Source organism: Camelus bactrianus, chromosome 4 (genome assembly GCF_048773025.1).
Source record: "Camelus bactrianus isolate YW-2024 breed Bactrian camel chromosome 4, ASM4877302v1, whole genome shotgun sequence".
In the NCBI taxonomy this organism is placed as follows: domain Eukaryota; kingdom Metazoa; phylum Chordata; class Mammalia; order Artiodactyla; family Camelidae; genus Camelus; species Camelus bactrianus.
Genome location: NC_133542.1, coordinates 19,417,500 through 19,436,076, shown reverse-complemented (window position 1 = coordinate 19,436,076; position 18,577 = coordinate 19,417,500). Strand labels below are relative to the sequence as shown.

The 18,577-nt window shown below is 33.9% G+C and overlaps 1 protein-coding gene across 1 annotated transcript in view; it reads right to left on the bottom strand.

The window, feature by feature from the left end:
• The window catches only part of HAUS6 (HAUS augmin like complex subunit 6), a 34,892-nt gene extending 17,035 nt beyond the window's left edge, over positions 1 to 17,857 (bottom strand). The window contains exons 1-11 of the mRNA XM_045509894.2: positions 17,436 to 17,857; positions 14,492 to 14,587; positions 12,764 to 12,842; positions 12,100 to 12,232; positions 8,536 to 8,683; positions 6,956 to 7,021; positions 6,599 to 6,647; positions 4,322 to 4,492; positions 2,688 to 2,881; positions 1,907 to 2,033; positions 1,178 to 1,280 (exon numbers count right to left, since the gene is read on the bottom strand). Coding sequence (XP_045365850.2) covers positions 1,178 to 1,280; positions 1,907 to 2,033; positions 2,688 to 2,881; positions 4,322 to 4,492; positions 6,599 to 6,647; positions 6,956 to 7,021; positions 8,536 to 8,683; positions 12,100 to 12,232; positions 12,764 to 12,842; positions 14,492 to 14,587; positions 17,436 to 17,563 — 1,294 coding nt within the window. The 5' untranslated portion in view covers positions 17,564 to 17,857. The remainder of the gene's footprint in view (positions 1 to 1,177; positions 1,281 to 1,906; positions 2,034 to 2,687; positions 2,882 to 4,321; positions 4,493 to 6,598; positions 6,648 to 6,955; positions 7,022 to 8,535; positions 8,684 to 12,099; positions 12,233 to 12,763; positions 12,843 to 14,491; positions 14,588 to 17,435) is intronic.
• Between the last annotated feature and the right edge of the window lie 720 nt (positions 17,858 to 18,577).

Genomic DNA, 18,577 nt, shown 5'->3' with positions numbered 1-18,577 from the left:
CATCTAACTATGCGGTCTTCTGTATCTACTTTTCTGCTATGACCTATTTCTGAGCCGTGCTCTCTGGTCTATGACCTTTCCCAACCACTGTCCTTCCCACATACACCTCACTCCCAAAACAATCACCTATCCTACTTGTGCTCATCCTTTTCTTCCTAAGTCCCATGCTAACTGCTGCCGTGACCTATGACCTGCCTGAACCCAACTGTGACCTATACTTATTACCTGCTCCAGACTGGCTATGTAATTCACAAGTTTTTTTATTCATTTATTTTTCCACCTATCTATCTTACATTTATTAATCCTAATAGCAATTTCTTGTACACAGGTACCAGGCAATTGGGGAAACTCAATATGAAATAGATATCAGATGTTATAGGGAAATTAATTAATTTTTAAGTGTGATAATAGTATGATATTTGAGGAAACTAAATGAGATATTATAGAATTATTACTAGTTTTTAGGTATATTAGTATCGTAGTTAAATAGAAAAATGTCCTTATTTTCATGGCAGTGCATGCTAAAATACTTATAAAGTATTGTCTCATGGTTTAGCAAAAATACAAACATACACATTTAAAACAAAAATGTCACCTGTTGAAACTGTGTATTCAGTTAATTATGATACTATTCTTTCATGTTAAAAAATCATGGGCTTCAACACAAAAACCTGTAAATGAATATTTATAGCAGCATTACTCATAAAAGCCGAGTGTTGGAAACAACCTAAATGTCTATCAAAGGACAAATCGATAAACAAAACAAAATGGTGCAAGTGAAAAAAGCTAGGCAAAAAAAGCCTCACATTATATGAGTTCATTTACATAAAATATCCACAATAGGCAAATTTACAGAGACTGGAAGTATGTTAGTGGCTGTCAGGGACTTGGGAAGTAGAAATAAGGCGTTATGATATAATAGGTACGGAGTTTCCTTACAAGGTAATAAAAATACTCAGAACTAGCTAGTGGCGATGGTTGCACAATTTTGTGAATTTTGGGTTTACTAAATGCCAATGAGCTGGACACTGCAATGACTGAAACGCCATGTAAATTTCACCACAATAAAAAATAATCAGAGAAAAAAACAAGAAAGAATGTTTTAAAAAAAAAAATGTTACCATAGTGAGAAATAATTCTGGGAAGGAGGTTTAAGAGTCAAAAATAAATAACCAACCTGGAAGTGAAGCAGGATACTGTGAAAGAATACTCCTTGCATATACTTCCTCGGAGGCAGGGTCAAACGAAAGGGGAGACATGGGTGGTAAAAGATCCACAGCCTTAAAACACAGAATTTGTCATTTTGAAATACACACATCTTATTCAGTGCCACAATAACAGTACTAAGTTAATCTTATGAATGGATGATTTTGTCTCCCTAACAAAGACAGAATTATCAAACATACAAATTATCCTGTAACAATTTTTAAACTAAGGAGTATATTAGGAACACAAGGACAACTTTGCCCTCCAACTATGCCTCAAATGTAGTAATATCTAACATCAAGAGGAATGTCTCATTTTCTTTTTAATACAATCCACTGAATCTAAAAATATTAACTATAAATCAAAACAGCAGCGGCGAAGGTATAGCTCAAGTGGTAGAGCACATGCTTGGCATGCATGGGGGCCTCGGTTCAATCCCCAGCACCTCCTCCAAGAATAAATAAATAAATAAACCTAATTACCTCCCCCTACCCCCCCCAAAAGTCAAAACAGCAGCTTTATGAACATTCTAATACACATTTAGATGAATTACAGAAACCAAAACATTTGACCTTTAGGCTCAGATGCAAAGATGACAAGCATACACACGTATAACATTTCTAGGTCATTTGTAACATGATAAACCAAGAGATTGCAAGAGATTAAACTATTCTCAAAAAGGCAACTCAATATTACTTACTGGAGCCCAACCTTTAATTAGACTGAAAGGAGACAGACCAAGAAATTCTTTCCACTTTTTATGCCATTCTCCTTGTTTTTTCACAACAGAATGTCTCACAGTTGTGAGGTCTTCTTTTATTTTATACCTACAATAGCACAAAAAATAACTTCATTCAAAACATGAATATAGTAAAAAAGTATGCGAAAAAGTACTGAAGAATACAATAGTTTGTAAAGAAGGAGAAGAAAGTATAACTGAAAGTTCAACCGATACAGCACAGACAAATTGAACAAGCTCTCTCATTCAGAGAGAGTTTAGAACCTAAAACAACTTTTTTCCTTTTCAGACTAGATAGCAATCACATATCTATACTCCATTTATCTTTAAAACACAATTTTTCTCCTGGTTCTAAACTCTAGCTGAAATTCTACCCCTACATTCTACCCATTTCTAAAGAGAGCCCAGCCCACAACTCCTAGTCATTCTGCTCAATATAAAAAACTTTTCTGAGGCCTAGTTTTATTAGTAGATCCTACAAAAGAAAAGCTAAAATGATTCTGTAAAGAATTATCACTCAGGGCAAATAATATATTGCAGACAAAAGAAAACTACATTAATTTTCCCTTCTACCTCATACATCTCTCTAGGAGTTGATGACATGAAGTTTTTGAGTACTAGTAAAATTTTCTTACTTGTCTGCCAAAGCTACAGAGTTAACTAAACAAAAGTTGTACTAAGAAATTATCAAAACCACCCTACTCCTCCCCCAATGAAATAACAGAAGATCTTCCTAGTGTACCTCATATGCTTCAGATCTGACAATCTTTCTCTCTGAAATTTGGTCTCTTTTTCAAGGAAGTGAAGGTCTATTATCAGTCTTGCTTGGTCAGCCTGACAACGTTCATATTTCATTACTTTCAAGACTTCATTTAATAACTGAATAACTGTTAGGAAGTTCAATTTTCCAGCCTCATAAACGTTTCCTATGTGCAACTAAAGATTCAGAAAAAAAAAGTGGTGAACTATAGATTCTTAATATAATAAAATGCTACAAAAATATACTCATTTTTCACTATTATATTAAAAGGTTATCTTAAAAAAAGAGTGGGGAAAAAAACAAATGTCTACCCCCAAATAAAACTGTAAATAACTTTGATCCAAAGAAAACTACTATGGAAGAATTAACACGCCATGCTACATTTTTATACCATGCAAAAAGTTGAAAACTAGAATAAAAGGAATGCAAATAAGTGGAAAACAAAATAAAGATTGAGGAGAAAGAGCAGGTTTGGAGAAAGATCATGAATTCATGTTCTAACAAAAGTTGCAAATTAATGGCCCCTAAAGGTTGAATCCTAATTTAGACATGTTTATTTGGCCTGCACAGTTCCAGTGTTTTAAAGTCATTTGAATTAGTTGCCAATATTTAAAAAAAAATCATATATTTCACATGAAAATGACTAGTTCTCCAAAGATCTCATCACTTCCTGCTTTATCCCTATTGTTACACACAATTAGCATATTTCATTTATAGATATGTTACCTGCCTAGTCCCTGTAAGAATCTCTGAGTTTTCAGATTCTGATTTTTATATACTCTGAATTTGAAGTCCCTGACATGTTATGTACTAAAGTGAAAGCTCTTCAGGTTCACAACAATAGTCTATCTTTATATCCTCTACGCACTGTAATAAAACCTGGCATGTACTAGATGCTTAATAAATTTTAAGTTTAGTAACAAAAAAGATATAGGCTATCCAGATGGAAATGTCCCATAGGCAAGTAGAAATAATTTGATGTAGTTTGGGTTGAAGGGTAGAGTCTGGAAATACCAATTTTGTAATATTATTGTACAGGAGGCTGATGAAACCATGGAATTGGGTAAGAAAATATAGATGAATTTGTAACGTGGGAAAGAAAGAGGGGCATTAAAGGAATCATGGGGAACATTTTCATTTAAAGTTAGAGAAAAAGGAACTAGTGAGAAACCAAAGAACAGCAGTCTGAAACACTACAGGAGGGCAAAGACATTGAGGTCACAAAGGCTAAAGGAAGAAAAGACTTTAAAATACTTAACAGCATCAAGATGAAAGAAAAATCAGAGGATAGAGACTTTTTAAAATGAAATTTAACAATCAGGAGATCACTGTTGCTCTCTTGGAGAACTTACAAAGAACTAGGTACCAGGTCATCTTCTACTAAATACTTTCTACACTGTATGATGTAGCACCATACAAGGTACAGACAATTAATAGAAGTTGATAAATACACACACCCTTAACAGTACCCCTCTATGAAAGATTTACCAGATACACTCACAAAAATAAATTCTGAAAACAGCAGAAAAATATTATAAGAAAAATAATATATAATATATAAAATGAATACATGAAGGCAATTTTCTCAAACACTTCCTTAGCTATCAAATGCTTACCTCACACATTTGTTTCTCAATTTTGTCAAGTAAAAGCCTTGGAATATTGATAGCAACATTAGTTCCATCTAAAGTGTATTGGTTAACAAGACCAAGAACTGAACTAACAACTTCTCTCTCTTTTTCCAAAAACATGAGTGTTTCGTTCACTGAAGCCCACAAAGACCGAACCTTTGAAAACAGAAACAAGCAAATGTTAGTCTATATATAACCTAAACGTACATTAAAGAAATGTAAAACACAAACATATGCTCACTCCCAGGGACAAATGAAGTATTCCTGGAATGGCTTCTGGTGAGAAAATTAACTGTATTTTAAAAGACTAAAAGCTCTGATACTACTTTCAAAGGGGCTTTAAATAACTTATCAGGAGAATCTAGCCTAGCCTACTATGATTTTCAAAACATATCTAAGAAACCTTAGAGTATCAAGATGTAACTGGCATTTCCTGTATTCTGACATGCCATCATTCTAATGGCAATTTTTCAGGAAGAAATCATAAAAGATTTTCAGGAGAAAAAGAAAACACTATATATCAATTTTAAGAGTCACTCAAGTTTCAAAAAGTTAAAATGTGAAAAAACATATATTAACCTATGTTTATGAAAACTCATGTACAAGAATGTTCACAGCACTTCTGTTTGTAACAGACAAAAACTGCAATCAATCCAAAGGATTACCTTGAGTAAAAAGAATACATTTTGCTATATTCATAAAATAGAACAATAAACAGTAATGAGAGTGAACACATACAACAGCATGGATAAAACAGCATGAGTGAGAGAAGTTGAACTCAAAAGAATATATTCTATATACTCCCACTTATACAAAGTTCAAGAACAGGCAAAACTAATCTTCAGCATAAGAAGTAAGAACAGTGTTTACTCTTAGAAGAAAAGTTCATGAATGAAGGGGGCTCAAGGATCCTGGGGTGATATTAACATTCTGTTTCTTAAACTGGATGCTGGTTATGTGGATGTGTTCACTTTAGGAAATTGTCAAGCTACACACTTAAGATTTTTACACTTTTTTTGTATGTTACATCTCAAAAGAATTTACGAAAGTGGGAAGAAGGTGGACAAGTACAATTACTCTACTGGTGTTAGTGTCTGTGTTTTCCCACAGTTCAAAGTAAAGTTGTTCCCCAAAGGAAGACTCACTAGCTGGCCATCTAGAGATCACACAGGATGGCGTTTCCTTGGAAAACGTACAAAATGTCCAGGATCCGGTTCTCAGATTTTTTTCAAGTCTAGAAATTTTATCTTATCAATGCCTCCAAGTTGAGAGGACTCAGGGAATCTGAACATTACCCAAACTCAAGAGAGACTGCTATGAAAACTCTTAACAGGTTTCATATCAACCTAACTTACTAAGCTTACAATTAAAGATAACACATTCAGTAGTAGGAATATTAATATTCACTAAACTAGAAGCTCCATGAAGGAAGTGACTCTGCCTGTGTTCTTCACTGCTCTAACCCTATTACCTAAAAAACTGCCCAGCACATGGCAGATCATCAATATGCATTCACTCAGCGAATGAAAAATTATTTCCTGACGAGGGACCTCACCATTTCCAGTAACAAAGTGCCTAAAAAGTCAACGTGATACCCCAAAGTAGGTTGGTGACCACAGAATCAGAATAAAAAGCTTGAGAGATTTCATCGAAATACAAAGGTCTAAGAAATACTCTTATCCTACATTTATCAAAGAGAACCTCTGAAAATCTCAGATCATTTGTCTGCCAGATTCCTCCCTACTGTCACACCAGCATCAATATGACTTCTCATTTTAGTTTCATATTTCCCTTCAGTTAGTGTTTTTTACATAAATACTACTAATTAAGTTACAACCAAGCTAAACTTTCCTTCCTAGCATGAAAGATTTTAAATTATTTTTTCCTTTTTTTTTGTGGGGGGTGCTAATTAGGTTTTTATTTATTTATTATTTATTTATTTTAACAGAGGTACTGGGGATTGAACCCAGGATCTCGTGCATGCTAGACACGCACTGTACCACTGACCTATACCCTCCCCTCTAAAATTTTAAATTAACCACGTTTAAGACTTCTTTTGTATATAGTCTTATATATCACAAGCTAATTTTTTCCATTATAATTCAAGTGTTTTAGAGGCACCCTGTTGATACCTTTATACATATATTACTTATGAGAAAAAAAAGTGTTACAAAGAGAGAAATTTATAAAGAATCCAATTGAGTAAGCAAACACTGCATATCACAGAAGAAAGATTAAATCTCTCTTCAAAAGTTGTCTTACCTTTTGAATTTTCTCTTGTATATTACTTTGGTCATCACAGGGTTCCATTCTAGTTAAAAATTAAATAATCTCATTAAGTCATTTAAAAAAAACCATACGGTAATTTGCTATCCAAAGAGCTAATTAATCTGCAAACCCACCCACTAACAATAATTTCTATCAAAAATGAAAATATAATTCAAGCTCAAAGCTATCTTAATTTATTAGAACTGGACTAAGAACCAGAATTATGTTCTAGTCCGTATTACCAACAAGCTATTGATATGCTATTTTAACTAATCTCAGTTTCCTTACCTGTAATACGCAGGAGGTTAAACTTAATATCTAAAGCAATTTTCAGCTCTAAATATTACTTACTTTTTTATTTGGTTTTGCTGTCCTATACATTCTGATCTCAAATTTCGTACTTGTTTAACTGACAATCTGCAAGAAAACATAAAAAATGACAACTATAACTCTCTTACAACTGACTAGTATAGTCCGCTTTGGTATTTTCTGCCATATCTTTGCTCAAGGCCTCTGAGGACTATTCTTCCAAATAGCAGCCAGTCTTGACGGGACTCTAGACTCCATTTAAGAGTTACAGAAGCGATCTAACATACAGGTGGCCACTGGGATGGACCAGAACTTCTTGGCTCATATACTTTCTGACTTTGAGTAAAAACGTTGGAGGTCAGTTAAGACTACCCTGCTCTCTTATCCTTGTCTCACATACCTAGGGGATAAAATTAAATGTTACCTAAGACAGGAGTTTTAATGAGATTTTAAAGGATGTTGTAGCTTTTGTGATAGATAACACAGTATTTAAAAAATCATCATACTATAGTTGTTTATAATTATAAAACAGGAGTGGGTAGAGTATAGTTCAGTGGCAGAGTACATGCTTAGCATGCACGAGGTTCTGGGTTCAACTCTCAGTACCTCCATCAAATAAATAAATATAAATAAACAAACAAACAAACAAGTAAGTAAGTAAATAGCAAAACAAATTAGACACAATCTATGTCTTGGGACTAAGAACCTTGCCTATCTCATTTAATGCTGTAGGACCAGTGTATGACCAGTAACTGGCACACAGAAGTAACTGGGGAAAAAAAAAAAACAAGTACTCAGTAGATGAACATAACTATAAGATAGTATGAAATGGTTAGAGAAACTATGGAATATCTATTTGAAGAAACATCTACTTAATGGATACTCAACAGATATTAAGTAGACATTAAAAATAATACATTATGGCAATATGGAAAAATTTACAGAATGAAATATCAAGAGAAAAAAGGATACAAAATAAAATGAGCAGTATAATTATAGCTTAGAAATGTATTTCCATGTTTAAAAGAAATTGAATTTTGGACTACCATATCTTCCTTTTCTCTAAACTTTCATTTACAGTATGCCTAAAAATTTTTTAACATTTTTTATTGATTTATAATCATTTTAAAATGTTGTATCAAATTCCAGTGTAGAGCACAATTTTTCAGTTATACATGAACATATATATAATTCACTGTCACATTTTTTTCTCTGTGAGCTACCGTAAGATCTTATATGTATTTCCCTGTGCTATACAGTATAATCTTGTTTATCTATTCTATATTTTGAAATCCCAGTCAATCCCTTCCTACCCCCTGCCCCCTTGGCAACCACAAGTTTGTATTCTATGTCTATGAGTCTGTTTCTGTTTTGTATTTATGTTTTGTTTTGTTTTGTTTCAGATTCCACATATGAGTGATCTCATATGGTATTTTTCTTTCTCTTTCTGAGTATGTCTAAAAGTTTAAAACATTTTATTCAGAAGTTATCTGGCTTTAAAACAGAAAGATAACAGCCAGGTGGTTTTGACAGACATGAATTATTGCCACTGAAGGAATATTGATTACATTAGTTCAAAAAGAAAGGAATTTTCATTTCTTAACTATGGAAGTATTACTTACTGTGCATTTTCCTGATATTTTTGGGTAACATAATCTTCTCTTTGCAAAATCTGTAAAAATCTGTTACGTGCGACATGGCATCTGGCAATGCACTTGTGCAAATCTTGTGGCTTTATATTAAATGTCTCCACAAAATGTACAGAAGAATCTATATAGAACACAAATAAAATATAAAAAACTTAGAATTACAAGCTAATAAACATCAAAACTTGAATTTCGTTAATGCTGAGAGACTCTAACAACCTCATTTAACAACTTCTTAAAAGCTGGTAAACCACATACACAAAAAGATACAACTAATTTCAACAAAAGCAAGGATGACCTATTTTTAAAGAAGGCAATTAAAAAAAAATATCTGAAGTTGAGTTATTTTACAAAATTACAAACTTGTACAGTCCACCTGCCCAAAATAATACTTATTATTACAGCTTGATACATCCATGAACAAATGCATTGTTATAAATATGCAACTTCTTAACAAGATCTTTTAACAACAAAGGAAGAAAATCAATTAAAAGAGATGAGGTGAAATCACATCACTGCTGCCATCAGCTTACTTCTTCTTCCTAGTAAGACCAAAAGGACAAGACAACCAAATAAAACCAATCTCCAATTCTCTAGTAATTCTTGGCTACGTTACTAATGATCAAAGCAGACTCTGAGAACAATATATCCAAACATTTCAGAGTTCAGGTCTTTACCTGTAATAAAATGTAATAAATCCTACTTCAAGACAGCTCAATACAATAAAGATGGATATTCTGGAAAATAGTGACCCCACACCATAATTAACATTACTAATCCAGGTCCTAGCATTAACCACAAGGAGATATCCACAATTTCTAAATATTTAACAGGGGATGAGAGTTCACTGGATGTACAAGTCATCTGGAGACTGAACAAGCTGAGTGAAAATGTTTTAAACCAGAAATACACATGGGTTGTCCTATTATATACAAAAGGCTTATATACAATAAACTCTTGCTAAATCCAAACCCACACAATTCACATAAAATCGTCTGGGTTACATGTAACTGGAACAGATCATCTAATAGAAAAACTGGTAAAACACTTATGTTGCATTAAATTTAAAATATGCAAATGCTTATAAAGCAAGATCACATGTACAGGTTTTAAAAATCAAGCACAGAAGATAAACTGGAAAAAAAGTATATATATATATATGTATGCACACACACACACAATATATATATATACACATACTTGAACATACACAAAATGATATATATATAAAGTTTGTCACTGTAGCAATGTTTTTATAGCAAAGATTAGGGAAAAAAGCCAAATGTCTGTCAGTATGTCTGATTAAATACACTATGACACATCCATTCAAATATGCAGTTATGAAGAGAGAGAAAGAATAGGAAGCTGTATGAACTGATAAGGGATGATCTCCAATATACACTGTTACATAAAAAACACAAGATCCAAAACCAGATGTACGTCACTATTTAGAGTTTTAAAAAAAAGAATATATACATATTTGCTAGTATTACTGATTACACTGGCTGCTTCTGGGATAGAAAAATAGGTACTTAGAGAATAGAGGTGGAAGACAGACTTTTCAATTTTTGAATCATGAGGATGTATTATTTATTCAAAATAATTAAAACACATAGGTACAACATGAGCACTTAAAAAAGAAAAAAGAAAACCTAAAAGAAAAGAAACCAAAATGTCAGCAATGGTTATCTCTAGAGATTGGAAGATGAATGGGATTTTACTGCATCAACTTTTTCATCTTTTTCTTCCCATGTTTTATGAGCATAACCCAACTGAACAAAGCAGCATATTTAATAAGGTACAAACAGCATTCTTTTAAGTCTTAGCTTAAAAATCCAATATTTTGTTTCTATGATTTAACAAATAGATCAAATCCTTTTAAAACAGCAACATCAGGGGAGGTGGGAAGTATATAGTTCATTGATAGAAGGCATGCTTGGTGTGCATAAGGTCCTGGGTTCAACCCTCAGTGCCTCCATTAAGGGGAAAAAATTAAATTAAATTTTAAAAAACCCAGCAATTTTGAACTAAAATATTCCAACACATTGCCAGTAGCCAAAATAAATCTCTTAACAAATTCAACACAACATTTAATACAATGTATTAGAGTCAAACTACAACCTACAGGTGTCATCTGGCCCCACTGGCTTGTTTTTGTGAGGTCAGCAAGCTACATTTTTAAGGGGTTGTATTAATAAAAAATAAAAATATGAACTTATTTACAAAACAGAAACAGACTCACAGACATAGAAAACAAATTTATGGTTACCAGAGGAGGAAGCGGGTGGCAAGGGATAAATTGGAAGTTCAAGATGTGCAGATACTAATTTATATATAATAGACAAACAAGTTTATACTGTATAGCACAGGGAACCATATTCAATATCCTGTAGTAATTTATGGTGAAAAAGAATATGAAAACAAATATATGTATGTTCCTATATGACCAAAGTATCGAGCTATACACCAGAAATTGACACAACATTGTAAACTGACTATATTTCAATAAAAATATATTAATACATAAATAAATAAAAATAAAAACACACAGAGAGGTGTATGTGACAGAGACAACACACAAGGCAATGTACGAGGAGATAATTGGGGCTGTATAAGAGTTTTCATACAAGGATATTCATCACAGTGTTGTTTCTAATGACAAAAAATGGCAGGAACCTAGATGTCTGATGATTAGGCATTGAGTGAGTAACCCACAGTGCACTGGACTGCAGCTATTAAGAACCATGATGAGAGCAAAAATATTCATCAATACTGGGGAATATTCACTACATTGGAAAACAGCGGGCCCCAAAGACTATGGATAGCCTGATGCCATCAAAAAAAAAACCTACAGGTTTGGAAAAAGAATGTATGTGATGGACATACACAAAAATGTCAACTGTGTTATCCTTGAATATGTGAATTATGCACAGTGAATGTTTCTTTTTCCTTTGTACATTTCTGTGGGGCTTTTTCCCTTTTCTGTATTGAGCAAAAACTACTCTGACTAGAAGTTAATAATTCAGGTTCAACTATTAAAAATGACATTTAATAGGAAGGGATAGACTGGGATTTCAAAATTGTAGAACAGGTAAACAAGATTATACTGTACAGCACAGGGAAATATACACAAAATGTTATGGTAGCTCACAGAGAAAAAAACGTGACAATGAGTGTGTATATGTCCATGAATGACTGAAAAATTGGGCTTAACACTGGAATTTGACACAACATTGTAAAGTGATTATAAATCAATAAAAAATGTCAAAAAAAAAAAAAAAAAAGAAATATTCCAGAGAAAGACAAAAAAAAAATGACATTTAAAAAAAATTTTTTTTAAAGTTTAAATAATCTGGATTGCTATTTATGTTCATCATGAGAGGATTTTAAACTACAGTACCAATAGAATAACTATTTGCCTTATGAGGTAAAGTAATATTTTTCTTACCTTATTTTATTAAAATCTCTTGATGATTTACAAATTGTAAATAACAATAAAAATTTAAGAATCAAAACAAAAAATTCCTACTATAAACTTACTTTTAGAATGGGTTTTTATATATTTTATTGCAACAAATCTTGCAAAGTGATACATCAGATGAATAAATTTAGGACCACCAGGAGAAAGAAATAATGAACCAACAACTTGAGGAAAGCTACTTCCACATTCAGCCTAAGGAAAAAAGAAATAAGATGATTTGAAGACCTTATCAACAATAATCTTTATACTTACATCACATTGTTTTTAAAACATAACAGGATTGACCAGAATTGTTCCATTTGAACCAAGTTGAATTTTTGACTCTTTCTAAACTCCTGGACTTGGTCACAAAAAATAATTCGATTTAAAGCCACAATTATTGATACTATTTGGGGACATAAGTTAAAATAATCTATGGTCAAAAAACTTTCCTTTATACAAAAACTGTGATCTAAACTCCCAGGAACTCAAAAAATCATGCCCAATGCACCTAGTCAACAAAGCTGGTTTCCCAGGAATATACAGAATCCTAACCAAAAACTATCAAAAAGTATTATTCTGATTTCCTTGCTTATACTGTTAGCATAAAATCATTAAAAAGATTTCACCTCTAATAATTAATGTACCTCAATAGAGTTGGAAAAAAATTAATGTAGTTTTTTAACTTCTTAAAAGTTTGCATCTTCAAGAAAGACAATTTTTTTAAAAAAAGAGCATACTTACAGAAATCTTTTTTAACCATTCACAGCAATGTTTTCGGAATTCAGTATCACTTTTTTGGTCAAATGGAGGCCAACAAAGTCTTAAAAACAAAAATCAAAATTAAAATTATGATTAAAAAAAACTCAGCAAAATTTAAAAACATAAAACTTATCTCCTATATATAGAAACATTAATGCTAAATCAAGATGAACATTCATAAATTTCACCTAAAAAGAGATATTAACCTATAAAAAATTAGATCTTTTTCTTTATAAGTTTCTATGGGGTTAAATTCAGTTTAGTGAATTTTTAAAAATCAGTAAATATACATATTAAATTAAGAAATGTGTCATTAAAATTAATGAAAATCAGCTAATAAAGACAACACTCTCAGTGGATTCACTGCACTAATGCATAAAGATGGTATAAGTAAATTAGAATGTTAAGCCTTGGGAAAAAAAGAGAGAAACATAAATGGTTACACATGAAAAACACAGAAGGAATGGCATAGGAGGTTACGGCTCCTAGAGTAGTTAGTGGGTACTACTGTTTTCTGGACAAAAAATAAAATTATTAAAAGGAAAAGTTTTGCCTCAGTTTTAGTCGAAAATAATGGACTTTAAAATTTGCCTATTGCTTTCTCTTGATAACCACTTTTGCCTAAATTTTCATTCTGAGGCATAATTATGTGTTTAGGGTCCCACTTTTTCATATTCTATAGCATAACACACATTCTGTACTCATAGAAAGAAATTAAGCATGCAAAGAAAAAAGGGACTAAAAAGGTGGAATGTCAACAGTCATTCTCTGGTTGGTGGGTGTAGGAATAATTTTTACTTCCTTCTTTAACTTTTTCTGTATTTGCTGAATTGCTTAAAATGAGTTGTATTTTGTTTATAATCAGGAGGAAAAAATCAGAAAAGCTATTTTTATTTGAGCAGAGGAAGCCCTATACCTTAATAACAGGGATTTCCAAAATATGTTTCAAATATACTTGTTCTCCTGGTCACTCATAACTTTAACTGAAGGCAAAATATTAAAAATAAATTATCAAAAATAAAAACAATGCCCTAAACAATGGATTTGTTGCTTTTCTATATAAGAGGATGATGACACAATATAAACAGTAAGACAAATTTGAACACTTTTTCTGACAGAAGAAACCCAAGTCACATGCAAAATAACTTGGAACCAAGGCTAGTGAGTATTCACATTTTTATTCCTCCTTAAACTATTTCATATACAACAGTATATGACAATAGGCTAAATTTAATTAACAGAAATGATTTTTGTCTATAGCACTTGACACTTTTACATGTCATTGACAAAAATATAAGGATTTACAGAGACCTACAAAATAAAATTAGACAAAACAAATAGTATCGCCTACAAAAAAAGGAGTAAGGGAAGGGATAACGTACAACAAGTAAAGCAAAATTAAGCCTACAGATAGATTAGTACCAGTTAACTGTTCTGCTTAATAATTAAGACTATGAAGAAAGTTAGGAATTAATTTTATAAAACAAGATCCAGATTATTTATGAAATCTACAACGATTTTAAGATAAGTGACCAAAAAAACCCCTCAAATTTATAAAGGTTAAATACTAAATTTGTAAGACTCAAACCTGACTTTTGTTACATCCATTCAAGACAATAGTCAAAAGCCAAAACTGAAATTCTGACTTTTATCAAGGCATAATCTCTTTCAAATCCTTTACAAAAAGAAAATGAAATAACTTTTACTCACTTGAAAACTTCTTTGGTGAGAGACTGGTCGAGCGTTTGAAACAAAAAATAAGAAACTATTTGAAAGGCATCGCGGTTCAGCTTGTCAAACATGTTCCTAATGGTTTAAAAGAAATAGAAACAGGGGGAAAAAATAAGGAAAATGTTAATAAAACTGAACATCCTTTGAAGCTGTGTAAGAATCTGACACAAATTAATATTTTTCATTTTGTTCAAGAGGTCGAGGCAAATTAATTTTTCTAATTCATGTATATATTTATAGCCAACTAAGAAAAACATGTTTTTACTTGCTGATTCTGAAAATATAGATAAAATAGAAGAAAACTGATAGAACTTGTTTTATTGCAATGAAAACATTCTATAAAAAGAAAAGGAAAGCTTTTTAGGTAGAGAAAACAACAGCACATGCTCTGGTGAGGATGATGACATCAACCAACATTTTCTGAATAATAATAAAAATAGCTGAATATTTATTGAGTTTATTATTTGTCAGATAGTATTTTAATTAAGGCTTTTAGAAGCAGTAACTCATCTAATCTTCACTACAATCATATGAGGTTAAGAACTGTGCTTACTGCTCTAAAATGAAGTATTTTATCTAATCCTAACGACATTAGAAAGTAGTTTGAAGCAGGGTGGGTACAGCTCAGTGGTAGACCTCATGCTTAGCATGCAGGAGGTCCTGGGTTCAATACTCAGTATCTCTGTTAAGAAAAAAAATTAAAATAAATAAAGGACCCATACCTATTTTCCATTGGCTCAACTTAAAAAAAAGTGGTTTGATTATCCTCATAATACAGATGACATGACAAATAGATGTGAGTATTTCTGTGAACATATAAAGCTATTTTCTTGAAATAAGCTTTTTTGAGTTAGGGGGGAAAAGAAGAGTAACATTAAAGTTCCCATGTTTCTTATCCTTTTGCCAGACAACTCTTTTACCATTGGAATGCTTCCATTCCTCAGCAAATACAAATGAAGTTCCTATCTCCTTATCATCTCTCAAATCTGTTATTTTTTGCATATAGTATTCTGCTCTCTTCAACACTTCTAATTTTTAATAAGATACTTGTTAAAGGTTTGTTAACCCACCAGACTGAAATTTTATAAGGGAAAAGTTTATGTCTACTGTATTCACTACTGTATACCCAGGTCCAATACTGTGTTCAATTAATACCTGTTGAATAAACAAATGAATGAATCACCTTTTCTTTCCATTCCCACTGTCACCTTAGTTTAGGTTTACCTAACTGCAAAGCCCTGATTCCCCCTCTAATCTATTCTCTGTACTGTAACCAGAATGATTTTTCCAAAATGCAAATCTTTGGGGCAAATATCTAGGAGTGGAATTTCTGGATAATACGTTAAGTGTATATTTAACTTTATGAGAAAAGTGGTTACACAATTATGGTCACAGAAGGTAGAAACTCAGACAATTGCACATCAAAAGCAATGAATTTTACCATATATGAATATAAGAGAACAAACTTTTTTAAAACTTAAAAGTAGATTTGATGCCATGTTCATGGTTTTCATATTATAAAGGGGATATCAGTTTCAAAATAGTAGATCCCTCCCAATAACTAACTGGCATGACTCTAAAGACACAGGGTAGGGGTGTGGCAGGGGGAAACCTATGTTAAAATGTTAAAAATAAAAAATCTATCATCACTGGACTAGGACTTGACAGATTTTAACTAATTTTCAAAAGCAGACTGCAACTGAATTAAACCAGAGCAAAGAAAATTAAGATTGCTAAAACACTGGAGAGAAGGATGCAGTGGCAATTGGAACCATTCTCAGCAGAGACCTAGAGAAGCTTTAAGTTTCTCTGCCAGTACAGAGAAAAATGAGACTGTTCTGTGGGGCATCAAATCTTATGAGATAAATGGAGTATTCATTAATACACAATCATAACCTGATGAATGCTGGTAAATCACTGTCAATCTTTAGACTAGACTTCTTAGACAAAGCACTTCTACATACAAATAGTAGTAACTTCTAAACAAATAGTTACAAAACAAAACTGAATTACTCTAAACCTTGAGAGTAAAACAGTTACAATACAGCTGAAAAAAGTCAAGAGGGAGAAGGCAGAGGAGGGTAGGTAACTGTAGGTGAAGGTAGTTAATTAGCATATAAATAAGCTACATTCATTGTGAAATTATATAGTGGATTATCAAAAGATCTTTTGACATTGATATATCAAGAAATAGAGATGTAAGTACATTATTTAAACACTGCCACAAGAAGAACCGAAATTACATAATTACAAAGGTCAAGAAGATTTAGAACAGGAAACAGCCTATGTATGCCAAATTTCCCTTGACCTATAGTGGGGAATACACACTGTTTAAAGTTGATAAATTAAGACACAGGAATATGAACAAAGTAATTAGTTGTATGATCAGAGACACAACATTAGCGGAAAAGTAGGAAGAGGCTTTTACTTCTCATCTTAATACCATCTTCTACTGTTTTTGTTGTTGTTTTGTGGTTTGTTTTTGTTTTGCTAAGTGTAGCATGCTTCATTCTGTTAATTCAAGAGATAGAAATTATAAACTAAAGAGTAACCACCCTGAAAGGCTCCTGAGTCCTAAAGGCGTTCGCACATAATGGAAGACGTTCCCCACATTCTTCCATTATCCTCGACTTCACGGGCCACCCAGCTTCGCTACTAAAGCAGGAATAACCCGCCCCTTCAGTTTTGCCCCAACTCTGACTCTACTCCCCTACAAAGCGCTCCCGTCAAAGTCCCCTAACTGTTAGTGTCTACCACCAGGCTAGCAGCCACTGGGCGCAGGGACTTTGTAGCCAGAGCCAAGTCACAGAATCTGCTCGACTACTAGATTCATCAACCAGTGAGGTCCGCAAAACGGCAAGTCACCCCAGCGCCACCAGGCTCAGACTCCCCCGCTCAGCGCCGCTGGTCTGGGCGTCCTTACACTCCGAGGTGCGTGTGCGACACGATCTTTCCGCAGGCTGTGGTCGCCGGGCCTGGCTCGAAGCCGAGCGCCTGCAGATACATCCAGAGATGCTCCTTCTCGAAACAAGTGACCCAAGCCGAGCTCATCTTGGCGGGAGGCAAGGGCCCAGCAAAAGTAGAAGGCGCAGGCTCAAACGACTCAGAGGGCCCCTCAGGCTCCCTCCCTACGGGCAGCCTGAGGTGCCGGCGGCGGCGGCTTCTCCATTGCCAGCGCCTGCTCCTCTCTCGCCCGGAGCCATTTCGCCTCAAATGGCCTCAAATGCCTCAAATGGCCTGAAACTATGAAGTATCGGGAAAATGGAGCCTCTAACAATAGTACAGCACAACCGCCAAAGCGAAGCCACCACAAACCGAGTCTCCCGCGCTTCCGGAAGAGCGGTCTGCGCCGGCGCCGACGGGCTTCCTGGGGAGGAGGGACTTCCTGGGAGGACTATGTCTCCCGCCATGCAAGGCGCCTTTCTCTCGGCTCCTTCCGGTCATGACCAGCCGAGAACACGCAAGACCCACAGGTCATTACGGGACCGGGGAATTATTTTGCGCTGGCGTAACAACAAGCAGGATCTTGCGGGCTCGTCGGGCTTCGCGATTTCTCTTGGGGTTTTTTTCTGATCTTTGTGGTTCTTTTTGCTTGTATAGGCCTACTACGTCAGGTAAAAACCATAGACTGTTGTCTACTATAGTAGAAAAAGCCCTGGATTTTATCCTCAGGTGTTCTCACTAGTTGTGTTACCCTGAAAAAGTCACCTAACCTCTGAGCCTCAGGTCCATTATTAGCAAAATCTTCCATGCCCTTAAGTGCTGAATGTTCCTTTCATCTTGCTCTAAGAAATCTGACTCTCCCCTAAGCACACACCTTTCCCCTGCAGCCCTCTCAATTGATGACTGTGTTCTCCCCCACATGTCATATACAATAGCACCTGGAAGTGGGGTGGGTATCCTACTTATTTCTCATTGTAACCTCTGGCAATTATTGCCTCACTAAAACCACCAGCTCCTCGGAAGTTTATGGTATCACCCACAACTGTTCCTTGTGGAGGTCATGTGTAAGATCTCCAGGTTGCTAGACCTCATCGTGAGATTTAGCACTTAATCGTCTGTTTC